This window comes from Sciurus carolinensis, chromosome 10 (assembly GCF_902686445.1).
Source record: "Sciurus carolinensis chromosome 10, mSciCar1.2, whole genome shotgun sequence".
Classification (NCBI taxonomy): domain Eukaryota; kingdom Metazoa; phylum Chordata; class Mammalia; order Rodentia; family Sciuridae; genus Sciurus; species Sciurus carolinensis.
The window spans coordinates 23,548,535-23,575,642 of NC_062222.1; the positions used below are offsets into that span (position 1 = coordinate 23,548,535).

General features: G+C 39.1%; 1 protein-coding gene across 2 annotated transcripts in view; it reads left to right on the top strand.

Moving 5' to 3' along the window:
• The window catches only part of Arhgap10 (Rho GTPase activating protein 10), a 284,074-nt gene that overhangs the window by 84,826 nt on the left and 172,140 nt on the right, over positions 1-27,108 (top strand). For both annotated transcript variants that reach the window (XM_047567505.1, XM_047567504.1), the window contains exons 4-7: positions 8,371-8,442; positions 17,141-17,242; positions 22,993-23,103; positions 24,905-25,009. In XM_047567505.1, coding sequence (XP_047423461.1) covers positions 8,371-8,442; positions 17,141-17,242; positions 22,993-23,103; positions 24,905-25,009 — 390 coding nt within the window. The remainder of the gene's footprint in view (positions 1-8,370; positions 8,443-17,140; positions 17,243-22,992; positions 23,104-24,904; positions 25,010-27,108) is intronic.

Sequence of the window (27,108 nt, forward strand, 5' to 3'; positions counted from 1 at the left end):
GATTAATATTAGGTGACATTATCTTTCTACAAGATGTTAGGTAAAGTTGGAGTTTGTCATTTTTTAGCTTTTATGATGGGAGGTGAGCTCTATTTCATTTAGTAGAATTCTTCATATGTGGGAAAGGGTTTCAAGTGCAGGTTAAAATGAAAGGACAGGTATCCGCTACCAGTGTACCTGATGTAAGACAGAACCATTTTCCAATAGGAAATTGAACAAAATCATTTCTGAATAGCTTGGATATGCACGTTTTTAGGTAAACATTCATTTCTACTAGATAAACAGGCATCTGCTTTCAATTCTTCACTTGATAAAATGTCTGTATTTTACAGTTGATATACAAGTTCAGCTTGTACTTTGGAAATATTTTCTCTTGTTTCGTAAGTTTTCTGAACTCTAGACACCTTTGACATGAGTACGTTCATCCCAGACACATTCTGAGGTTTTCAGCACAGCTTTCCAGAGCAGATGGCCACATCTGAGGTTTTTGAGATATGGCACCTTTTAAAATATTTCCGTTGCTTTTGTAGGGAATGTTTTCTCAAGCCCCAAGTACCTATTTGCAACACAGTTGAACCTTTTTTAAAAAATATCCCTGAGATGTTTTCATGATTGCCTTAATGTACCACTATCCTTGCTCCTTTTAAAGGGGTCTGTATTCCCAAAACACTGAACACAGAAATTCGAGGTCAACTCCAGAGTAACTGAATCTCTTAAATATTTCAACTTCCTTTTGTTTTTGTTAAGTATCTGAAACTAGATGTGATAGGGGCCATTTCAGGCTAGAATTCCTCAATTTTTTTTTTTTTTTTTAAATCAAAATAACGGGAAATACATTCCTTGAAGATTCTGGAAGAATCCTCATACAAAGCAAGTCCCTTTTTTCCCCCGAGGGATCATTTTGGGGAAAAAATCTTATGTTCAAGATACATGTGAGAGTTCCTTGATGCCTGTTCTCAAGGTTCTGTTTCAAGGAAAAATAAAGACTAGCTTTACTGAGTGGTTCCTTTGCTGCTATTCTTGACGTCGGAATTGGAAAGTAGAGTTTTCCCTTTAGCATAATGAAATGGGAAGTGTCTGGAAGGTCATGAGAGAAAATAGTGGAAATTCTCCTTTGCACTTGGATTATGCATTCCTCTGGAGGTCAGAAATACTTGGAATCCAGGCCTAAAAAAAAATGAGGGCCAGGGGAAAGGGCCTTAAGTCCTTCTGCTTCGTTGTACTCGGTCTGTCTTTGTAAGTAATTAGAAAGTCACGATTTAGTATTTATACCGACTTAATTGTTTTGCCTAGACATTTAAAAAAAATTGAAGATGTTATGGACTGTAGTTATGTTTTATTGTCTTCTTACTGAGCAGGGGTTTAGGGCTTGAAGCCCTTTTCTCTTGAGGATCGACGTCAGTACCTTACTGTTGATTTTAGATGTGGGGGGGGGACAGTTTAAATAAAGCCTCTGCAGTACTTCCCCCCGCCCCCACCAAAGGTAGAGTCCTGTCATCTGCTGGTCAGTCCTTGCTGGCAACAAATTTCTTAACTCTGAATTGAACAGTAGGGGCACTTAAGATGATCTTTCATTCTCTCCTTACCCAGTTAAGGTTCTTACATGGCCAATGAAAAGGGATTTCAGTCCTGGGCAGTTAGGTGATGGAAAGGTTTCAATCCCCCAGAATCCTTATAATCCTTTGGTTCTTTTACTGAGTTATAAAGTTCTGATGGAGTCTTGAGTTTGCCATCACAGCATTTTAAGGTAACATGGGAATAGAATTTGTGCTTCTGCTTCTCCTGGCTCACTTAGAACCCCAGAATATGAGATGGGCAGGGCCTTGGAGGTCTCCTAGGCCATCTTTCTGCCAGACTGGGAATCTGTGATGGCATGCCTGGACATTGGTCCTTAAGCCTCCTCTCGTTCATGTGGAAGGTGCTGGAGGGCACTACCTCCTCATGCAGCCCAGCTCATCAGTTCTTACCAAGTCCTTCCTGAGACTGAAACCAGATCTGCTACTCTGTAGCTTCTACCCATGAGAAGCAAATCAAACTGATTTTTTTCTTCTTACTCAGTACCCATTTAAATATTTAAAGACAGTTTCCTGTTCCTTCTAAATGTTCTTTTCCTCCCAACTCACATTCAAAACCTGATTTATTAACCTCTTCTGCCTGAACCTTTTAAGCATTCTGGTCATGTTCCTGCTTGACTCACATTAAAAATGTCTCTCTGAGCCAGGCGCAGTGGTACATGCCTGTAATCCCAGTGTCTTGGGAGGTTGAGGCAGGAGGATTGCAAGTTCAAAGCCAGCCTCAGCAACTTAGTGAGGCCCTGTCTCTAGATTTTTTTTTTTTTTTTTTTTTTTTTTAAGTCTGAGAACATAGTACCATACTATGGAGATGAGTTCTGATCTGATGGGACGCAGTTGAATGGATCTTTTTTGGGTTTGTGTAATCAGTGTGCGCGTATTATCTTCTGGGGCAGCTGGTGGTTTCCCTTGGCTCATACTGAACTTAACTAAAAATTTTAGGGGCTTTAGACCCATTATTCACGTAAAATGTTAAGACATATACATTTGAGCAGTTCCCTTTCAGCATTAAACTCATCCCAGGGACATTCTGTGGCACCACTTTGGAGTCCCTCTTTTAGTGAGAGAGATCCTTGAACTGATTATCTCACTTCAACATTCCACCTTCCCTGCAAATTTCTATTAGGCTGCAGATATGGCAAATGTCTTCTGAAAAAATGGAAGAGCATTTTATTGTCACGATAACTTGAGGTGATTTTCTCAGGTGGTGGTTGGCAGGCATGGCACACGGGCCAAAGCCACCCTGCCTCCTGTTTTTGTTCTTAGGTCTATTGGAACAAGCTACACCCCTTCACTTACATACTGTCGATGGCTACTTTTGTGCTATAGTGGCAGGATTGAGGTCTCATGACTTCAAAGCCTAAATTATTTATTACCTGGTCTTTTGTAGAAAAAGTTGGCTGTCCCTTGCTCTAGGGGGAGAGCAACTGACCCATTAACTTGTTTTATATTCATGGAGCTCCAGGTATGATTATCCAAAATCCTTTTCAAGACTCATTAGCAACATAGGATTCTTGTGATTTCTTATTGTAAGAATTTTATAGGAAAAAATATGGTTATATAACCTGAAGTGTGGTTGTAAAGTCACTTTCTGTCTTGCCTCTCTTTTATCTGACTGAATCCTTACAAGTTAGCATTTGAAAGATTCATTACTAGAACTGTCTCCATGAAATTTGAGAAGATATCATCACTATAAATTGCTTTTAGCTTCATAGGGGCAGTTCTAGATTTTGTATTCATTTGTCTCTGGGGAAGAAGAATAGTGTTTTGGCATTAGAAGATACCAGTAACACTAAGTACTAACAAATATCATCCAGTATTTCTGTGAAATTATACAAGACCCTGAGAAATTCCATGGATTTGCCTGAGAAAAAGAAAACAATCTTGTTGCCTTACTAAAAAGTTTAGTGCCTTACTAAAATGTTTAGTGGCAGCTTCGTTATTTTGTTCTTAAGTAGAAATTTTTAGGCTCCATTCCAAAGTTACCAAGTCACATTTTTCTCAAGAAAAATGATTTTTTTTTGGGGGTGGATAACTTGGGATTGAACACAGAGGTGCTTTACCACTGAGCTATATCCTAAACCCTTTTTATTTTTTATTTTGCCACAGGGTCTGAGTTCTTAGGGCTTCACTAAGTTGCTGAGACTGGCTTTGAACTTGTGATCTTGTCTCAGCCTCCCAAGTTACTGGGATTATGGGCTATACACCATAATTAAAATTTTCTTTTAATTAAAACATTGGATATACTGCTGTCACAACTGCTATCTTTCTTGTTTTGGATATTTGCTTATTGATCTGCAGATGATCAGACACAAATCTTTTGTACTCTTCCTGTGCTAGTGTTAGCTCTAGTGTTAGCTGGGTGAATATTGCATCAAATTAATTCTCCAAATGAAGGACAGATCTTGTGATCTAAAATTGCTCTCAAGTAATCTTTGTAGCCTGGTCCTTTTCTGCAAAGAAAAGTGTTTGCTCCATGGTATGGAATCTGGGAGTTCTCATTTTAAAGCATGTTCATGTATCCATATTATTGATGCCTGCACCTAGCATTTTTTCAGCCATTTTCTAGGTCCTATTCTGCTGACTAATGGGATCTAACTGATGTCTCTAGCCACCGCTTGTGATCCTCAGACTTCTTCATTGGCTTTATTGACACTGAATTACCTGCAGTTCCACACTCTGAAATTGCTCTTTTGCTCTTCTCTACATGGAGGGCTCCCTGCCCCCAACCATGTTCTGGTTTGGATCTCAATTGTCCCTCAAAGCTCATGTGTTAAAGCCTTGGTCTCCAGACTGCATTGCTCTTGGGAGGTGGTGAAACCTTGAGGAGGTGGGGGCTAGTGGAGGAAATTAGGTCATTGGGTATGCTCTTAAAGGAGATCTGGGAACCTGGCTCCTATTTTTCTTTGACTTCCTGACTACTTTGAGGTGAATGGTTTCTCCACCACATGCTGCCTGCCTTGATGCTGTGCCTCACCTGTGACCCAAAGGCAACAGGGCCAAGCAAGTGTGGATTGAAACCTGTGACGCCACAAGCCAAAATAAATCTTCCCTCCTTTTAAATTGTTTGAGGTGTTTTGTCACATACCCTTTTTGCTTCTCCAAAGTGAGTCCGATTCAGCCCTGTGTGATCCCCACCAGCATGTCTTCTCTTACCCAGGGGCGGCCGCCTTCTCCCTGTAGATCTGTGAGGTTCACCAGTACTTCACATACCAAATCATGTGATGCTTATGGAAATCCTCTCACCCAGGATGAACCCAGCCACCCGACTTCTGCCTTCATTGCTGGAGAAAATCCTGGAACAAGGCAGATGGAAACTCCTGTTCACCTCTCACAGGGCCCTCAACCCTGCCTAGGAATGTTCCTGTTTCTCTGTTTATAGTGCTTCTTTCATTCATTCTCCTTGCCCTCCAAATTTGTTCACGTGATCACAGTCTCTGGAAGTGACCTTCAGCCTTGTACTTCATGGAAAAAATAACCATGAGGTAGCTCCTCCCTCAGCCTTTCTTAATGAAGTCTACAAGCTCATTGTGACTGGCACCTGTTAGAAGGGAGGAAAGTATCTTTTATTCATGATTGGAAAACTCTGCTTGAAGGTCAGCATCACATCTCTTCCCATGGTAGAGACTTAGAATCATCTTTTATGGACTCTTCATATTGGCATTTAGACTGTTCATCTCTTAAATACTTTTTTCTAAAAAGAAATAGTCTTTCCCTTTATCTCAACTTTCTCCTACTAGTCCTCACCTCTGAAAGGTTCCATTACCTCACAGGAGTACCACAGCTTGGCAGCCAAACCTTTAGCATTGGGGGACAGTTTAAATCCAAATCATAACAGTACTATATTATCAGTTGCTCATGTGTAAATTTGAGTGATTCTGGAGAGCTCCACCTTTTCCATATCGTGTTCAAATCTCTCTCAAATCTACTTTATTTCTGTCCCTACCTTTGTTTGAGTCATTGTAATATCTTCCTTGTACCCTTCTGGAATCCTCCTAATGAGAATTTTTCTTCCAATTTTCTGCACCTCTTTCTTAGAACAGTTTGAGTAATCTTTAAAAGGTCTAATTATGATTGTGTCAATTCCATACATAAAAATCCTTCAGAGGCTTCCCATTGTACTTCAAACATTAACCCTTGCGGGGCGTGATGGCACACACCTGTAATTCCAGCCACTTGGGAGGCTGAGGCAGGAGGGTCGAGAGTTCAAAGCCAGCCTCAGCAACTTAGGCCCTAAGCAATATAGTAAGGCCCTGACACAAAATAAAAAGTAAAAAGGGCTGGGGATGTGGATCAGTGTTTAAGGATGCTGGGTTCAATCTCTGGTACCAAAAAAAAAAAACAAAGAAATAAACAAAAAAAAAAAAAAACCAAAAAACCCTTTACCCAGAGCCCTGCATGCTCTGGTTGTCCACAGTTGCTGATCTCTTTGCTTTCTCTTCATTGTTCTTTACTCTGCAGCATTCTGGCATTTGACATTGCTGAAATTCCTGAATGACTTCTCACCTTAATCCTTTGCCTCTGCTGCTTTTGGGCTGGAGACAGTTTCCCTCGTTTTTTGCACCACTAATTCCTTCCCATCTTTCAGCTCTTAGCTTAAATGTCACACTTTGATGAAGCTCACAGTGAGCACCTTTCTCCTATGTTGTCTCTAATGAAGTCCTCACAGTACCCTTGTTCTTCCCCACCAGAAGGCATTAGTAGAATTTGCAATTCTGTATCTATTCAAGTGTTCACGTGCCCATTATGTCTCCTTTACTGAAAGTTCCACAATGGCAAGGGGCTGTATTCTTGTAGCCTTATAACCTGGCCCTAGATGTTTAGCAGATATTCCTTTCCTGAAATAGTTTATTAAGATAGCTATTTTGAGCCAGTCGGTATTCACCTGTTTGGTGTCTTATTTGCAATATTGTGTGGTGGTTAAGCTTGGGTTCAGACTAACATGATTTTTGAATCGCTGCCCCTGTCCTCCTTGACCTTGGGCAGTTATTATCTGTATCATTGCAGCATGCACTGCTGGGCTAACTTACTTCCTGAGCATGCCAGCCTCCATGAAAGACGTGTCATGTGTAGGCTTATTCAGGAATAGTAGTATGTCCAGATAGAAGCTTTGGAAGTGAAGGTGCTTGTTACTGTGACTTCAGTTAATTTATGCAAAAGTGTGTGTAAATTGAATCACCTTAAAAATGTATGACAGAATGTCTGGTATCTGCTTTCCCACATGGAACTGGGAAATTCCTTGTTATTTGGATGCTCAGGATTCCTGGATTGTGTGGCTTTGTCCCTGTTCTTTTCTTTAGTATGTGGGACTCCTTGCTATTGTAGGCTCCCATGGTCTAAGATGTCCAGGTGATAAAAGGAATGGTTTTGAAGATGATGCCTTCCCCTGATTCTAAATTTTTTTTTCAAATTTTTTGTTCATCATCTTTTTTTTTTTTTTTTTTTTTTGTGGTGCTGAAGATTGAACCCAGGGGTACTTAACCACTGAGCCACATCCCCAGCCTTTTTTTTTTTTTTTTTTAAACATTTTTATTTAGAGACATGGTTTTCCTAAGTTGCCAAGGCTGGCTTTGAACGCATGATCTTCCTGCCTCAGCCTCCTGAGCACTGGGATTACAGGTGTGTGTCACCATGTCCAGCGTCCCATCTCTTTTGAGTGGAACCCAGAAGCCATCTGGGGCAGAAAGCTTGGACTATGGACCTCTTGACTGTGGTTCTAGTCACTGAGTGTTCCTTATCTTAGTGTGCCTAGTCTCCTTGGGAAAACATTTCTATCATAAGACACTGCAGAGGAACCTTCTGTTAAAATAAAAGTCCTTCCCTAAGGGCTGGGGGTATAGCCCAGTGATAGAGCTTGCTTGGCATGCATGAGGCCCTGGGTTCTATCCCCAGTTCTGTGTTTTTAAAAAAGTTCCTTTCCTATTCTAAGTCATTTATTTTGTTTTTCTATATTTTTAATCTTGGGTTTTGGGGAGGCTCTTGGGAAAAAGAGTAGTGACATATTCTTGTGTAGTATTTTGGAGGTGGTTTCTTCCCACCTCCATTCTGGATATTCCTGGTCTCTCAGAAATGAAGGCTGATGGAGCTCAGCATATTGTTTCTGTTTTCTGCTTAGGTGAATATTCCCTTTGGTTTGCATTTTCAGTGTGTTGTGGCTTAGAACAAAAGGACCCAGATCAGCCAATGTAAGGAATGAATGTGGTTGTGGCTGGAGTTGGTGGGTGGGCCTTCCCTGATGTGATGTTTGCCAATGCTCCCAAGTGTTTGCCTCCACTTTCCTGAGCCTCCAGCAGTTCCACTGTGCTAATAGGCCTTAAATCCTTATAAGGAATTCTTTAGTAATGAAGGAATTCTTCAGACTGGTTTTATTTAAAAGAGTAGCCACAATTCTAGTCCTTTCCTTAATGTAGTCTGATTGCCAATAAAGGAATGTAATTGAATTTTAAATTTCTGAGGAGGAGGAATTAAAAAAAACTCAAACAGAAGTGTTCTGTTAATGGATGTGATAGACTGCTTTGTATAAAGATGGTCCTCTTGCCACTTCATGGAGGAGCGTGGGGCTGCGTTGCATGTCACTCTGGCCAGCTGCCCTGCCTCCTCTCCCCTGAAAATATTTGAGTTCTAGCAGTTTAGTAAGTTGGGAAGTGATTTAATTCTTGGATTGGCAGGGTGAGATAAAGCAGTTAAATGTGTTGTTCATTTTATTTCTGGGTGGAGTGGAAGAGGGAAATGCAATACTAATGTTTTCCTTTTTGGAAACCTAATGCTATGTTCTTTTGTTATCGTTCTTGTTCTCTAGGCATTAAGCGTAACTGAAACCCTGATTAAACCCTTGGAAAAATTCAGAAAAGAGCAACTTGGAGCTGTAAAGGTTTGTGTCTAACTTGAGCACACTTGTAAACAGAAAATGTAGATGCCTCTGCTACTTCAGCGTACACTTTGTTCACATTTGGCAGCTTCCAGGGAGATGTTGGAGTCAACCATCTGTTGTTTTATGTTTTAAGTATGCTTTTTCCCCTTTGGGGAGATGAAATTGAAAACAAAACAAAAACACCTGGACAGGGTAATAAAACCTCTAGTAATCCTCTTTGGCTACACCTTCGCATATGGAGTTTTAAAAATATTTTTAACCAAACAACACATTACTCTGAATAGAAGGATCTTATCACTGTAGGGAATATAGTTATTTCCATGTACACCTCTATTTTATGGAGGAATGTAGCTTTGTAATTGGGCTTAAGGTTATAGAGGTCCTGCTAGATCATGGTGCCATTGAAGCTAGGAAGAGTATTAAATTATTTTATAAGTGACATTGTTATTTTATAGCAACATAATTTCCTTCAATTGAACAAATTTATTGTGCTTCTCTTACATACCTGGATTGTTATAGTATCTCATTTTAGCTGTTGTGCTGGGGATTCGTACATGAGCGAACCATAGTCTCCGCACACAAGGATCTGGGATTTAGCCAGGATTTCCGGGAATAATACAGTGACTTTGCCACAGGGAGCCTGGGATATATTTAGCAACTTCTAAAGTTTGTGATCTGAGCTTTTCAGCTATCCCAGAGAAAAAATTTTCACCAGTCTTTCCTGAACGTTTTGTATGTACTTGAGGGGAGAAAAGTGACATTAGTGTATTGTGACTTGGCCCGAAGAGAGAACAACATTAATTTTAGGTAGGGAAGACAGTTTTTATATTTGTAATTTTTTTCCCACATGCCTGGGGATGTGAGTTTTTTTTTTTTTTTTTTTTTTTTTTCCCTCCCTCTTTTATCTTCTTAAAAGAAACTATTAAAATCCCTTGGTACAAATAAACAGATGCCTCAATAGCTATAACTACACAAATGGGCCTAAAGCATTTCAGCTTTTTAGTTGCTTTTTACAGAATCCATTTTCCTTTAAGTGATAAACCATTTGGCATAATATTTTACAGTTTTTAATGAAGGACTATAAATTAAGACTTGTAGACAGTGGATGGTGTGTATGGGCACCTTCATATTTTTCTGATGTTTGCTGAACTGTGTACAACTGGATAGGACCCCCTGGCTTTGCAGCAGGACATTGGGGGCCCCATTTCTTCTCTGAAAATAATTTACTTTATCTGTAAAAGGATGGACTTGGGGATCTATTTTGTAATTTCATGACTTTTTTTCTGACTGTGTCTCTTTAAGCTATTTTAAACTTGAACATATTGGTTATTTTAACTAGTTGACCCATTCTGCATGTATATAATGTTCATTTCTTGTGGGTTGGGCAAAAATCACATGTTGTAAATGAAAAATGAGTGCATGTTAACCAGGGATTGAACCCAGGGTTGCTCAACCACCGAGTCACATCCCCAGTCCTTTATTTTGAGACAGGGTCTAGCTAAATTAGATCCTTGCTAAGTTGCTGAGGCTGGCTTTGAACTTGTGATCCTCCTGCTTCAGTCAACCAAGCCACTGGGATTATAGGTGTGCAGCACCAGAATCAGCAAGAAGCCTTTTTTAACTGGTAGTGTTTCATATAGCATAAAAACAGTGGGAGGCGGGGGGTGTGGTTGTCTGTGCTCTACAGCAAAATATAAATACCTTGTCTTTTCCATAGATTGTTAAATTCCATAGATTGTTAAATCTTCAAAAGACTGTGCTAGCTTTCTTCATTTTCTACCAGCCTCTGCCCTGCCTTACTGTAGTAGATACCTGATAAGTAACCTAGCTGTAACGTTGTTCTTACATCTATTTCCTTTAAACGTTCAATTCAGTTTTTATGAGCACTCACTTTTATTTTTCCATCAGTCTTATGTGGGACACTTTAAAGAGCTTTTTTTAAAATGGCAAACAGTTTTCATCTGGAGATTTAAAAATAAAAAAAGTCCCTTAACTGTTGACCACATCAGAATTTTGAGATGTCAGTGTCAACATTTTTATCTTCTTTCCTTTTCTTCTTATCTGGTAATGTCACACCCTGTGCCTTTCTATTGATGCTCTTTCAGTTCCATGGACTTTCTTTCTCCAGTTTCAAGAAGCCTGATTACATGTTTAACTGTGGTTTTAAACATAATCTAAGCTGCTGAGTGTTTTTGTAAATGGGATTTTCCAAAAGCCCCAAGGTGTACTCTCCATCATTTTGCTTCTGTTTGGATATGCCCTCCTTGAGTCATGGCTGTTTGACTTCAGCTCATCCCTCTGTTTTGTAGGTTCAGATGTGTTCTTGTTAGATTCTCACCCCGGGCAAAAGTCCCTGTACCATCATAGGACAGAGGCCAGTCTGTGCTGCTTCGTGTCAGGTGGCTCTTTGGAGTTTGCCTTACCTCCTTTTCAGGCTCTCTCCCTCCCTGGAGGAGGGTGCACTCACTCTCCAGCATTCCATGGTGCTTTCGTAGCCATTGCTCATAAGATGCTGATTTTATCCACAGGAAACTGGTGTAGATACCAAACAACATAAGAACCAAACATTGAGTAAAATCTCTGAGAAATACCAGACCCATTCAAGAGTTACAGTGGGAAGCAAAAGACAGACTCCTGACCCAAAGACAAAGAACCTTACTACCCTCAGCACAACAAGCAGCCCAAGATTCTTAACATCATTACTCTTGACCCTTGAGTCCCAAGGGGGTAACAGAGTCGCTGTAGTAGATACTACAGAAACAGGGGTTCCATCCCAGTTGAAGATCTCCAGTGGATTGCAGGCAAACTTGCCCAACTGTGCCTCAACTGAAGGCATGGACTTTATTATACTCTGCAGTAAAGAAACCTTTTCTTTGTTCCAGAGGGAGATATTAACTCTGTTTGCATAATGAACAACCTTAAAAGACATTCTCGAAAAAATAGTCCTGAAACAAAGGCTGTCAATGCCTCTGCATGGAGAGATGGAGAAACATGAGAGACTCTGGGGGTTTTTCTACTCACAGTATACACACCAGTGTACGCACCTGACCCCTCTGTAGCATGGTGAACCTCTGACCTGAGCAGACACTCCTGTACTTATATAGAGACCCTTCTGTTCCTCTCAGCCATGATGACTTTGGATTTGGCTCTGCCCTCTGAGGGGAGGGAGTAATACATCCTACTTGGAAGAGCTGTCTACAAGGCAGGCTGTACAGGTTCATATCTTAGCTATAATACTTATTAGGTGTGTATCTTTGAGAAATGTATGTAACTTCTCCATGCCTCAATTTCCTTTTCTACAACATGGGAATAAAATACCTGCCTCAAGGTTATGAAAATGACATGACCAAGGGGAGTGAGGGGCTGGGAGGGAGCATGGAAGTAGGAAAGATGGTGGCGTGAGACATTTTTACCCTGTGTACATGTATGGTTGCACGAGTGGTGTGACTCTGCGTTGTGTACAACCAGAAAAACGAACTTGTGCTCCATTGTGTACAGTGAGTCAAAATGCATTCTGCTGTCGTGTATAACTAATTAGAACAAATAAAAATGACACGAGATTGAAACATAGAAAATACTGTCTTCAGTAAACATTAGTTTATGAGCACAAAATAGTGCTGGAACTAAACACTAGCACATCTACCCAATCGAGTAATACACATGTGATTTAGATTAGTAGCGGCAGCATACAAACATCAAGTGGACCCAACTAAATGGTATTGACATTGTCAATGAAAATGTTATTGAAAAGAGGCAAATATAATTTTATCCAATAGCATAAAATGTTTAAACAGAACTGAAAAATAGTTTCATGTATTTTGACTGACCATCTTACTCCTTCACCAGACTCTCGCCCAAATTTCTGTTGTATTTTCCCCAAGACTGTCTAGTGGATAAATTTTTAATAAAAAAAAACAATTTACTAATGTTCTGTAAATGACTGCAAAATATCAGTAAATAGCAAACCTACCTGAATTTGTCATACTTAAATTGTTTGATAAAGCAGAAATGTTGATGTAATTCCATTTTTTTTTTTTTTTAGTAATTAAACATTTTATTGTCTATCATACAGCACAGTGTGAGAGACCCTGGGACATAACATTGAGTTAAAAACACTGACTGACCTTTAAGTAGGTAGTAGTTGTATGGGAATCTGTGAAATTAAAAAAAAAAAAAAAAAAAATGGACACATACACATCCCCACCACTCCCTCCCCACCTCCCGCCTTCCCCTCAGGGTAGAAATGCTGCTATTTTCCTGATTTGAATCCTTTTTCTATGCCTTAACAAGCTGTGTGATTTGGAGCTAGTTACTTAAGGCCTCCAAACCCAGTTTCATGGTCTGTAAAATGAGACCAATGACATCTGTCTCAGATTATTATTTTGATGATGCAATGAATTTGGTAATATACTTCCCATGTGTAGGCACTGGAGTACATCACAGATTATTTTGCTAGCTTGCTCTGTATCAGCTTGCCAAACAGATTAGGTTCTTGTCTACTCTGCATTCTGGGTTCAGGAGTGACATGTTCCTTTTGGCCAACTGGAGCTGAGGTGCTAGATAGGTGACTTTGGAGCAAATGGTCAGAAATTGATGGTGGCACTGCTGCAATCCTTCGTGGCTTATCGATTTGTCTGTGACTGGCATCTCCTGGGCCATGCTAGATATGGAATCGAGTGCTCGATTCTGTGGGAGGAGTTGAATTCTCATTGCTGGAGAGAAGATAAGGCAGCATAAAGGAGAGGACTGGAGGAGGGTTGAACAAGGCAATGCAGTGTTCCCTGGGAGGAGAGGACACCTGGTGGAGGAGGTGAGGGAAGTTGCATCCCCACAGGAGTGTGCAGGGAGTGCTGCCTAGAAGTGGCTTTGTCCTGGGCTGCAGGATGTTGGGAGACACTGGAGGGAAGAACAGAGGTCGCAATACTGGGATTAGCTTGGATATACAGGATCCTGTTATAAAGAAGTCTTCTGATTATTGTAGTATGACTCTTGTTTCCTGTGTGTGGGTCATTACCCAACTTCTTCATAAATAAAAAGGGAGAAGGAATTAGAATCTAAGAAAGCATTTGGGTTCATCTCCAGACAGTCAGACAGTAAACATTATTTAACATTTATAGCTTGAAAATAAGCAATTTTATTTCCTCATCCTTAAAAATGCAGAAAATTCAATCGTCTGGTAACTTAAAGTTCCTCCTCCTCAAAACAAACAAACAAAAAACCAATGCCATGTTAAAATAATGGGTAATTCATAGTTCTGTTCAGACTTTCATGACTTTTTGTGTTCTTTATCCATTTTTCCATGGAGATAGTACCATGTGCTTTTTGCTAAATGTTGGAATGTTTGTGTTAAGAATGTTGATTTCTTTGCAGACATTTTAGTTGCAGCCTCCCCACCCCCTCTTTGTTTGCCTTATACTTTGGTGATGATGACTTTGCGAGATCTAGAAAGAAGTTCTTATAGCCTTCTATTTCTTTTTTTACTCAGAAGGTCCTAGTCTTATTTGGAGCTCTAATGAAAACAATTCTCTTTATTATGGCTTCATTTTTTACTTGTGACTCTCTCTAAATCCATCTGGAATTAATTTTGATATGAGGTGGGGTTCTCTTTCTTGGTAGTTAAGCAATTATTCCAGCACCATTGGTTAATAATCTTTATTTTAAACCTTGTGATTGCTGATGGCACCTTTATGTATTTTACTTCTAATGGGTTTTGAAAGATCTGATTATTTGAATTGTGCTTCTTAAGTTCATGTACCCCCTTTGCCATTCGTACAATATAGGTCTTATTTTACTAGTTACCCTAGTAGTATCTCTTCTAATTTTTTTCTACACATGCAGTATTACAACGGATTATAAACTAATTTCCTGTGAGTCATATTTAGTCTGTAAACATAAGCTTTGTTTGGCTTACTCATTAAATTTTTGCAAAAATTTGTTGCCACCCTTATAAACCATTATGGTTTTTCATGTATTCCAGGAAAATTTGGAGATGGCCTGTGTAGTGGGTTTGTATCCCCATCTGGCCACTGTTATGGCCACCTACCCTCTAGAATAGATGGCCTATTTTGGCTTCCATTGCCCCACCTCTTCCTAGTGTGTTTCTTTCCTAGCTGACTTCATACCTTTTATGATTGTCTGACCCAGACTCACTTGCAATTGTAATGTCTGTTTTATTAGAAATATTTTCACATTGTGATTAATTTTATCTTCTTTGGAACTTTGTGCATTAGGCTTATCAACTTATATCTGTTTCTTATACTCCAGCATTGGAAAGAAAATGCTACATTCTTTATTGAATACTGCAGACTGTAATTTCCTTTAAAATTTATGATTTCAAAATAATTCTTTATAATCACATTCAAAACAAATGCCGGAAGAAACAATTCTCACTCTTGATTTTTCAAGCAAAGCATAGCAGCATTTGTATAAGACTGTAGCATGTATGAACACGTTATTTCTATTATAATTGGTGGGTGTAATGTTTCTTGGCTAAATTCTTTATTCAGGAAGCCTGTTGTCACCATTTTCTTTTCATTCCAAACTTTACCCACAAGTTAATTTACATGCCCAACTATTGCTGAGTGTGCTTGGTGCTTGGTCTGCTAATTTCAATTTTACTCCCTCCTTTGTCCCTTTCTGTGACACAAAGGGAATCAGATAAGAGAGTAAAAATGTTTTCTGCATTTCTGGTAAATACTAATGTGTAAAGGGAGTGAACCTTTCTTATTATGATGGCTGTTTTGCAGCAGCCTTCTAATAAAAGAGCAGAGGTGTGACTCCCATTTCTTTTTTTAAAACCCAAGAAACATGCTCAGAGAATGACCCTAGTGCAAGGTTACAGAGCAGATTTCAGCCCTTAATCTCCTCTCCATACTGTTTTTTTAAAATATTTTTGTAGTTGTACATGGACCTTTACTTATTTATATGTGGTGCTGAGAATCAAACCCAGTGCCTCACACATGCCAGGCAAGCGCTCTACCCCTGAACCACCACCCAGCCCCACACTCAGCTTTTTAAGCTAGTGGAGGTTCTGAGGTAGCAAGCATGCGTTTGAGTTTATTTTCTGTCGATGAAGAACTTAATGACAAGCAGAGAAGAGACTGACGGTAAGATGTTAATACTTGAGACTTGAAATAAAAAATTGTAAAAAAATAAATAAATAAAAAACTTAGAGCATAAAGAAGAATGCAGGGCTGTGCTTCAGCAAGAGTGACATGTACAGGAAGTTACAACTGCCTATTTCTTGGGTTCTTTCTCTGATATAGATGGGACGGGAGCACCAGGAGTGATTTTGGTACAAAATGCTCCCTGATCTTTTGGAAGAAAACTTAGGTTCTGTGCTCTCAGATGAGTGGTGTGTGTGTGTTTGTGTAAACTGATAATTAGACTTGGAGTAGAAATGGAAAGAAATTCCCATTCCTGAATCTCTTTTCCATTAATACTGGCATTAATTTAGGATCCTTAGATGACTTGGTGAGGGTATACTGTGGGAGGTTTGCAAAACAACTTTGTGGTTCCATGTAACATGGGGAGATAAATGCAAAGAAGTAGAATTCACATTATTTAATTTCTGTCTGAAAGGGAAATCTCATTCCAGACAGAGATAGAATATTTGTTTGCTTAAGAAAAGAGAAGTTGGAAAATGGACAGGAACGTATCTTCCCAGGAAGTCGTGATGAGTTTGAAGCTGATGGACATATTTTTGTTTTTTTTGTGGCGGGGGCATGGAAACTCGGGATTGAACCCAGAGGCACTCCACCACTAGCCCAAACTGCCAACCCTTTTTATTTTGAGACAGAATTTTGCGAAGTTGCTGTCCTGGCCTTGAACTTGGGATCCTTCTGCCTCAGCCTACTGAGTTACTGGGATTACAGACCTGTGCTTCTGTGCCCAGCTTGATAGACACATTTTGACATCATGAGGACATATATATTCATTGATGCTCAAAAGTGTTTATTAATCACCTCCCAAGTTGACCAGCAGCCTACGGGGCATAGTTTGTCTTTTCTGCACTTAAATTTTGCTTGTTTTTTCAAAAAGCTTCTATAGCAAAAGAAAAGCAAATACAGGTTCTAGGCAGTGCCTGAAAATTGTTTGTAATGTTAACCATATTAGCTTAGCACTAGTATGTCAATATTATTTTTAGGCTCTGTTGACCCATTGATACATATTGTAGGCAGTGTTAAAGAAATCACTGGTAAGTTTTGGGTATATGAACAACATTTCTGGCCAGAGGATCTTACTGGTCATTGAGGAAAGATGTTCTGCTGAATGATTTTTCCTAACAGTGATTATTGTGACTTTTAAAAAACCAAACCATTCCATTTTAAATGAATTCCTTTTCTAAGCCAAAATTGGGACCACGTGTGCTTTTTAAAACTTTGTTCTTATGTATTCTTGTGTTTCCTTTTTGTGAGGGATTAATGACTGCGTTAATTAACACTGATAAATGAAGAGTTGAAAAATACCATGCATAGGCTGGAAAGAAAGCAAGTGCATCTCCCATCCTAATGCTGACTTGATAAACAAGCTGTGGCTTGGGTGCTACAGATGTGTTTTTTGGATTGCTCCATCGTGTTCAGTGGTACTTTGTTTTATTTTCAGATATTTTTCATATTTTGAGCTTCCCAGTGGATTCCTGATGTGTGTGAATTTTTTTCTGTTTAATCAGTTGTCTGTTTTTTTTTCTGATTTGTAGGAAGAAAAAAAGAAGTTTGACAAAGAGACAGAAAAGAATTATAGCCTAATTGATAAACATTTGAATCTGTCAGCCAAAAAGAAAGACTCACATTTACAAGAGGTATTCTTTTTTTTCCCTGTTACTTTGCAAAATTAAAAAAAAAAATAGTGCATGTTTTTTAAATGTGCTTTACTTTTGAGAACTTTTCATATGGAATTAATAGTATGGAGATGAAAAAGAATGGGTTTGCAATGACTTAAGAAATGGTTCTTGTGAAACAAGACACAAAATGATGAATATATCTTATGGTGATTGATTAGCTGTGGATTCATAATAGTAAAAATTTTGCATTCTGTTTTTTCATAGGAGCAATAATTTTAACCAGCCTTACTGCAGAACAGATATATTATGTGCAGGGATGAATCTATTAATTGGCTTTCAAGATTTCTTGAAGAAATGAATTGAATTTAATAAGCTCATATATAATTTTGCTTTTATGTGAAGGCAGTATTAATCTTATTTAATACCAGGGATTCAGGAGGTTCAGATTGGTTGGAAAGAAATCATCCTTTTTACTTATGTTAATAGACTCTCTCTTTGGAGGTGGTAGCTGTATGCAAGGAGAAAGGAATTCACATCTTATTTCTTATTTTCTCTCATTGTTTCTAAATCCCTTGCTGTTTGATTTTCTCACTCACAGGCTTAAATAGACACATAAATTGTTCATAATTCGGAATGTACACTTTTCTAGGAAAATGCTTGCAATTTAATATCCTGTCTTGTTTTACACAGTGCAACTCCTCCTTTGGGTTTAAACATGCAAGGAATCTGAGTAGAATGTGCCACTGTAATATGTATGTAGTGAAGTTTTATCCCAATGACACTAACAGCATTGACTACAGGGTATATTTGAATTTCAAATTGTTGGTTGCAAGCAGTATGTATGTGTGCACACATGTGGTTGATTGGATATTATCCCCATGTGACATTTTCTTTTGTCTCTCTAATACCTTTGACATTTGGATGGCGCTTGACAGTTTATGAAAGAGAAAAGAACTTCTATACCGCTTAATCCTCAGTACAATACCTGAGGTATGGCTCCATTCTCTCCTTGTTCCACTTTGTAGAAAACCACGCAGAGTTACACATGCTTTCTCATCTCTAGCCCTCCGTCAATTTTGCAGTGACAGCTGTTGCATTTATAGACATGCTGGTAACAGTTTTAACCTTTGTTCTTTATTATCTGTTTCCAGATATCTGGAAGAGAATTTTTATGCCCCAAGTAAATTTCCATCTCCACTTTCTAATTAGGTATCCAGATCTAAACGTTGCCCGTGCAGAATCATGGGAATCATTCTTAGCCCTTTGTCTCGTGTCCCACATCCAGTTTGTCAGCATGCACCATCTTTAGCTCCAGAACATCATCACTATGTGGCCACTCCTCAGGACCCCCTCTTCTGCAAACCCTCCTGACAGCTACCTGCAGATGCCCCAGGTCGTTTCCTAGGGCTAAGCAAATTCCTTGCTCAGGGACTTTGTATTTGGTCTTCCTTTTGCCTTAGGGTTTTACATTTTTTGTCACTGGGGATTGAACTCACTGAGCTCCACCACTGGCCCCTGTTCAGGATATTTTCAACCCAGATCCACACACTTCACTTCTTGAAATACTTGTCCAAATGCCCAAATGCTCAAATGCTGTCTATTCGTAGGTTACCTTATTAGAAAAAATTCAGGCCTATCCTATTCAGAATGTTTTCCTTACAGCCTTTTCCCCTCCATATTCTTTTTTCCTTCTTCCTTCTTTTATTCCCCCTCCTCCCCCCTCCCTTCCTCCCCTCCTCCTTCCTCCTTCTTCATACTGGGATTGAACTCAGTGGCACTTAAACACTGAGCCACATCCCCAGCCCTTATCTTTCTTTCTCTCTCTCCTTCCTTCCTTCCTTCCTTCCTCCCTTCCTCCCTCCCTCCCTCCCTCCCTCCCTCCCTTCCTTCCTTCCTTGTTGTAGATAGGCACAGTACCTTATTTTATTTATTTATATATTGTGCTGAGAATCAAATCCAGTGCCTCACATGTGCTAGGCAAGTGCTCTACCACTGAGTCACAGTCCCAACCCGCCCTTTTCTGATATTTTATTTAGAGATGGGATCTCACTAAATTGCTTAGAGCCTCACTAAGTTGCTGAGGCTGGCTCTGAACTCTTGTTCCTCCTTCCTCAGCCTCCTGAGCTGCTGGGATTATAGACCTGCACCACTATGCCAGGCTCCCTTCCATATTGACAGTTGTTTGACCTACCATGTGACCTTTATGTGACTTCTTCCACTGGAGTGTGAGCTCCTTGAGGTCAACAAGGTAGTTTTATGCAGCATACAAACATCTCTGTCTAGAATAGTACCTGTCAGGAGTAGGTACTTGGACATATTTATGGCGAGAACAAGAGTGAAGATACATGTCCAATGAGCTAGGGCTTTGGTAATTCATCAATCCTAAAGATCACTAAGCTCCAGATCAGAAATTTTAAGAGACCCTGAAGGTGAAGAATTTCAGTTTCGTGTAAATTATTTGTTCTTTCCCATCTTGTTCTGTTATTTACAAACTTACAGGTTTGTAAACTCACAGCCTTGAGAGTGAGGAGATTGTTTAAAGGGGAGAAAGTTCAATTTGGATTTTCATTACTTTTGCCAGTGGCTGAGGTGTTGCTGATCTTCAGTGAACTGACTCCAGATGTTTAAGAGATTAACTGCTGGAAATTACATTGAACAAAGACATAGCAATATGGATAATTCACTGTCTCCTCTTGTTTCAAATGAGAGTAACAACAAAAAATTGTGGCATACAGAATGCTGGCTATTTTGGTAATTCTCTGACCTGCTGTAGTCATGTGTTTATTGGGTAATATAGCTTCTACCTCTATCAGCATCTCTAAATTCTACTTATTATTTACTCTGTAATAAGTGTTAGTTACTTGAGAAAATGGCATTTCTTTTAATTTCGAAGTTTTTCTTTACCTATCAACAAATGGTAATATTTCAATATACATACCACTAGAGAAGTAGCTCCTTTGAATAAGTTCATATCTAACTGATCTGCTTATGCATACTGACAGCAGAAATGTCCAAAAATCAGATGATAATCAAATTGAAATTGTTTGTTAATTAACAGCTAGTGACTTTTGCTTGGTGTAGTGTATTATTCATTTTGTGTTGCTATACACTTGAGACTGGGTACTTTATTTGCTTACAGTTCTGGAGGTCCAGGAACATGGTGTTGGCATCTGCTTGGCTCTGCACAGGGCCTCAAGTTCAGTGGCATCACCTAGTGGGAGTGTGTGGAAGAGAGATTGAGGGGAGATGCCAGGCTCCCTTATAACCTAGTCTCCCAGGAACTAATTCAGTCCATGAGACCTGCATTAATTCCCTCCAAGAGTAGTGCTCCCATGACCTGATCTCCATGTACCGGGCCTCACCTCTTAAAGACTACATCACCTCAGTACTGACATGAAAGGCCAAGCTTCCAGCACGTAAACCTTTAGGGGACACACTCAAATCATATCCAAATCATAGCATGGAGTTAAGTATGGTGATGACCTTTAGACTTGATCAGGGGTTACAGGAAATCGTTCTGTGCCCCTGGGTAGGACTTGGATATCTCCGGCTGTATTGTAAGTCATGGGCCATCTCTGATCCCAGGGATTCTTACAACATAATTGTGAAGCACACGCACAACAGTTTTGGATATTCAGAACATGAAAGAGGTGGTGATGGAAGTTGACCAGCAATACAAGGGTAACTGTAGTAGCAACCACAGCTAGGAGAGGGAATCGGCTCAGACAGAACAACCTTGGTCAGTTTGGCTCTGGTGTGATAATGAAGCAACCACCATCCTCTCCCCATGTCTTCATTTTGATAAATACTCAAGAATTGCAGTGTTTTTGCTGGGAATTATAGCTATTAATTGCTGATGGCTGACCAATCAAAATCTGGTTATCAGGGGCAAACAAGTATGATTTTGAGATAGAAACTCTTGTTTTAGTTTAGTAACACTTACTATATTTAAACATTATTTTGTTAAATCATTTGATAGAAAATTGATGAGACAAATACTTCTATTTTCAAAAACTTATTCAACTGTCTTTGCAAAATATTCATAACAAAATACGATTCTCACCATTTTCAAGTGTGCAGTTCAGTGACATTAAATACCTTCACCACATTGTTTCATAACTTTTACCACCTCCATCTCCAGAACTTTTTTTTTTTTTTTTTTTTTATCTTCCACAGATGAAACTTGGTATCCATTAAACACTAACTCCGTACTCCTCCTGACTTGACGAATAATCATTATTCTTTATTTTTGTTTTTGTGGTACTGGGGATTGAACCCAGGGCAGCTCTCCTGCTAAACTATATCCCTAGCCCTTTTTATTTTGAACCAGGGTCTCTAAATCGCCCAGATTGGCCTTGAGCTGGCAATCCTCCTGTCTCAGCCTCTGGAGCTGCTGGGATTACAGGAATGCACCACTATGCTCAGCAAATCATTCTATTTTGTCTTTGCGAATTGGACTTTTTTTGGCATCTCATATTCTTAGAATCCTACATACTTGTCTTTTTATGTGTGAATCATTTTGCTTGCATAATGTCCTCAAGGCTTATCCATGTTGTATCATGTGTCAGAATTTAAGGCCATTGAATATCTATTCATTCATCTGTCCACGGACACCTGGATGGCTTCTACCTTGTGGCTAGTGTAAAGACTGCTGCTGTGAACTCAGGTGTACAAGTATGAGTTCTGCTTTCAGTTCTTTTAGATATACCTTAAAGGAGAATTGCTGAATCACATGGAATTATATTTTTAATTTTTTGAGGAGCTTACAGGCTATTTTCTGCAGTGGTTGCATCATTTTTTATTGCTACCAGTAGTATACAAGAATTCCAGTTATTTCACATCTTCCCCACCTCACCTCACTTCTTTTCTGTTTCACAGTCCTGACTGGTGTGCGGAGGTCTCTCATTGTACTTCCCTGATGACTATTTGAGCCTCTTCTCCTATGTTGCTTAGCCATTTTGTGTATCTTTTCTGGAGAAATGTCTAAATCAATACTTTTGAAAGCAAAATTAGGAAGTTAGGAGAAATACTGCATGGTGCCCTGTGAGAGTGGTTTCTGGGCTGAGAATCCCTTTCCTGTTGTTCTCTGTGGAACTGAACTCCTCTCCCAGTTCAATTAGGTAAGATAAGCTGGCACCATATTTTTCGGAATAGTTTCCTGACCAGCTGTTGTTCCCTGGACTCACAGGGGGATCTGGCATGGTGAGGGCTTAGGAGCATGAGCACCTCCAGATGGGCCTCCAGCCCTGACCTGCCTCCAGGGCCAGTTTCTCCGATGGGTCATGGCTGCCAGTTCTTCACCTGCTGCTCTCAATCACCTGGTACTGAAGTGACTGGAATTTCTCCAGCTCCCTCTCTCAGGCCAACTTCATTCTTGGAGGATTTGTTCATGGAAATGATGTTGATATGATTTTGACTTGGCAATAGTCAGGGTGGGAACTAGCGTTTGATGAAGAAAGCCTAACTGTTGGGCCTTCAATCCTTGGGGGACAGCTGTAGAATACAAGGTGGGGGTAGGGGCACTTTTTCTGCAGACTGAGTGTTACTGTTTTGGTCTCTGCTGTAGCTGTTCAATTCTGCGGTTAAGGCAGGAGAGTAGATCCAGACCTTGTGTTAAATGAATAGTCTTGACTATATTCAGATACTACTTTATTTACAAAAACAGGCAGCATGCCATATTTGGCCTGTGGACTGAAGTTTGCCAGCCTCCGGTGTAGAGTTTCCCTTCTCTGTCTCCAATTTGACTAACCTCAATTACTTTAACACAGGCAGATCTCCAAGTGGAGCAGAACCGGCAGCACTTCTATGAACTGTCTCTTGAATATGTGTGTAAACTTCAGGAAATCCAAGAAAGAAAGAAGTTTGAGTTTGTGGAACCTGTGAGTATTCGAGCAAGTTGTTTGCTAATATATTTTTGTGACAAAAATAGACATATTTTCCCTCTTGGATTTAACATATGGTTGCTAGAGGCTGTAGTGCATAAATACCAGGGTGGACATTGTTCATGGTAAAGGGTGAACACAGTCACAAAGTCAAAGAAACACCTCTAAATCAGTGGTCCTCAGCCCCTTTTGCCCAGCAACATGTAATGAGTATTATTTCTGTTGGGACGTGATCTCAAGGACTGTAGTCACTGGCAATTTTGGCTATTTTCCTTATAGCTTCCCTCTTTAAAAAAATCCCTCTGCAAGAATTGTTAGCAAAATGTGAGTGAAAGTGGCATTTTATAGGATCATCTTTACTCGAGGTTATTTTAAAGTAACTTTACCCATTCAAACTCTGGCCATTTAACAATTGTTTAAACATTTATTTTTATCATGATTTCTAACACTACTTACCATGGTTAAAGCAACCTAAGTTTGGAATCTGTAGGTGGAACATTTGATGTGATTTTGTGAGTGAATCTAGTATTTCTTATCTTTCAAGAAACACTTGATTTTTGTTATCACAAAAATGTTTTTCTAATATCTTTATTTTTATGTTCACATGCATGTATATGAATGTGTTTTCTGAGTCAAAATGCCAAGGATATTTCATACTGAGAGTTTTAGCAAAAATAAACTGAGAAAAAATGGAAGTCATTTGCAATATTCATTTTAATTGTAATATAGGCTTTTTGTATTTCTTCTTACACAACTTTTAGTTCTAGTTCAATATTATATAGTTTACCCATTATGTGGTTTTGAGAAATAAAAGAACTAACAAGTACTGATTAATTAAAAACTAGTTGGAGTGATAAAAATAACCTATATTGAACAACTAGAGAAAAATTAAACCTCATTAAAGCTTTCTTTTTATGTGAAATAATAATGACCTCCACTTACTGGGCACTTACAGTGCTTACTCTTGGTTCAAGTCATTGTTTTAAGTATGGTACTGTGTTCACTTTTTCATTCCACGCAATAACTCCAAGATATTTTTATTATCCCACTTAGCAAATAAGGAAATTGAAGCAGAGAAAGTTTCCATGATTTGCCCAAGGCCACATAGCAAGTGATTGCTCAGGTTACGGATTGACCATGGCTGGTCATTTGATGTCAAACACCAAATTTCTGTTCTATTCTGGCAGATTGGAAGAAAATCTTAGGATTTCTTAACTCTTTCCACAAATCACCTCTCCTCACTTTTGATGCACTTACACATGGGGCAGAAGCAGCTGCCCTCCAAGTAAGAGGGGCAGGTTGGGAGTTGGTAGAAAGCGTAGGGCTTAATTACTGCCCTGCTTTTGCCCTGGGCAAGTCGTGGAACGTCACTGTCAACAAAACAGGAGTTGCAGTGCCCTGGTTGCCAATAGAGACTGGAGCTATGCTCTTTGAGTCCATGATTTTCCTCTTATGGATGGAATTGACCAACAGTGTTGAGTTTCCAATTACAGATGAATATTGGGATTCTCTTGACCAATGAGGACAAGTGGATGACTTAGGATTCCAATTTTCTTATGAGGCATGTTATAAAAATGTCTTCTGGCATTAGTATTTGAGAAAATATTTCTTCTTTGTAGAAATAAAGACCAATTAATAATGTGGACTTAGATGTCTTTGAATTATCTCAACTTCCTTTGAATAACTTCAGTGGGATGGCAGTGAGATGAGAGGGATACCCTTGGCATTGTCTGTGATTCTTCACCTCCCATGAGGGATTTTCCCCCCTGCTAATGTCCTCTTTTCTCCTTTGTCTTAGATGCTGTCATTTTTTCAGGGAATGTTTACTTTCTATCATCAGGGTCATGAACTTGCGAAAGACTTCAATCACTACAAAATGGAACTGCAGATCAACATTCAGAATGTAAGGAAATGAAAGCTTTCTGGTGTAAGAAAGTGTATTTTTTCATGCGTTTGGCATGGGAAAAGCCTTAAACTAGACTGGTCTGTTGATCCTGAGAAAGTGGGGGTCTGATGCCACCTAGTGGTCAGCTTTTCAGGTAACTAACTGCTCTTCTGCTAATTGAGCCTCAAGAAATTCTGCCACCTGGCGGCTCTTCTTGAACTTTCTGGACCGGTTTTAAAGATGAGCTTTGTTATGTTAACTGAGTCACTGTGTGTGAAACTGCCAACAGAGCATGCCCCTTTAACTTAAGTCTTTTAAATGATAATGAATTAAATTTCTTCTGTTAACTAAACTTCATGATTTTATTCCTGGACAGGCTTAGGTGTCCAGTGGGAGTTCTTCTCTACATTTTAGGCACGTTCACTAACATGCTGTTGTTCATGATTGCTATTGGTCTGCATTGTTTTCCTTTGGAAATCAGAAGCTTTTTGGCAGATCTTGAATAAGGAGATTTAGAGAATGTATCTACTAAGCAGTATGTTGTATATGATTTTAAGTGGCAGAAGTTTTTTTTTTCCTGTCAACATTTTAGTTGATCCTAGAAGTGTCCTCATGGAAAAGTTAGTCAGGGTATATTTAGCATATATTGAAGCCTTGTTAGAGATCTTGTGTCATAGCTTTGGGCCAAACTCATTGCATACGCTGAAAGAGGCACAGATAGAAGGAGGGGCAGGTTTGACGCATTAAACTGCCTGTGCTTTTATTTATTGCACAATTTGAGGATAAAGCCTCCCCCCAATTTTTTAAATCTAGTTCTTTGTATTTGGCAATGTAGATGATAAAATGTCTTATTTTTGTAATATGTCAGTTTTATTACCAGGCAGACCAATACCAGCGCAGGGAATGGAGTAGGTTATAATATTTGCTGCTCCAGAAATATTTGGAGTTCAATTGGTAGGACAATTGGTTTTATTTAAAACTGACTTTGAAGGAAGATAGAAGATACTATTTCGAAGGTTCCATCTTAGAAATCTCTGCAGGTTTAATAAGCTTTTAAAGAAGAGAAAACAAAGAGATAAAAGGCAGGAAATATACATGTGTAGATTTAGTCAGCCTGTGCTAGACAGGCCTGGGAGGAGACTATCTCCATTTTTGGTTTCCTTAGGGCCTGTTGGGCCATGGCAGGGTGGCATGGGCAGCTCCTCAGCTTCTAGTCTCTGTATGAGGAACTTCCTCTTTATTTCAGTGGAGGACCCCCAAATTAAGTCCATTTTAGTTTCTATTCATGGATTGTTTGGACATTCAGCTGGGTCAAAGTTAATAGAGTCCTCATATATATTTTCCTGCTGCTGTGGTTCCTAGATCAGTAAATGAGTTATAAAATATGGCATGAGTATAATGTAACAGTTAAAAAATATAATTCCAAATCTACATAGATTAATTGTACTCACCTCAAAATCATTCTGTAGGTAGTGGCATATTTAGTTTAAAGAATGGTAAACTGCAGGGCTGGGGTTGTGGCTCAGTGGTAGAGTGCTTGCCTAGCATGTGTGAGACACTGGGTTAAATTCTCAGCACTACATATAAATAAGTGAATAAAATAAAGGTCCATCAACATCATATATATATATATATATATATATATATATATATATATAGTAAACTGTAGAACACAGTTTTGTAAACATGTTAGTTTAGAAGATTACATTATTACTATTATTTTTAAGGTCAATATAATGCACCTTTTTTTTACATTTCTTAATTTGTTCTTTTTAGATATACATAACAGTAGCATGTATTTTGACATATCAAACAAACAGGGAGTACAACTTCCCACTGTAAGATTAGATTATAATTGGAATATTTTAACTCCTTCACCCAGCTACTAACTGGGTATATAACTTGTTGAAATTGACTTTTTCTATCTGGACCTCATCTGTCAAATTCAGGGCTGACCTAGAGGAGAGAACTTTCAGACAGGACTGTGTATATAATTATATAATTTGTGTGGCATATGTAAAGTGAAAAAAAAATTGAGCTCTTTTAAAAAAAAAGATGAAGAGTTTCAAGACAGCAAAACATTAAGCCCAGCATGAGACTTTCTGAGCACTGCCCTG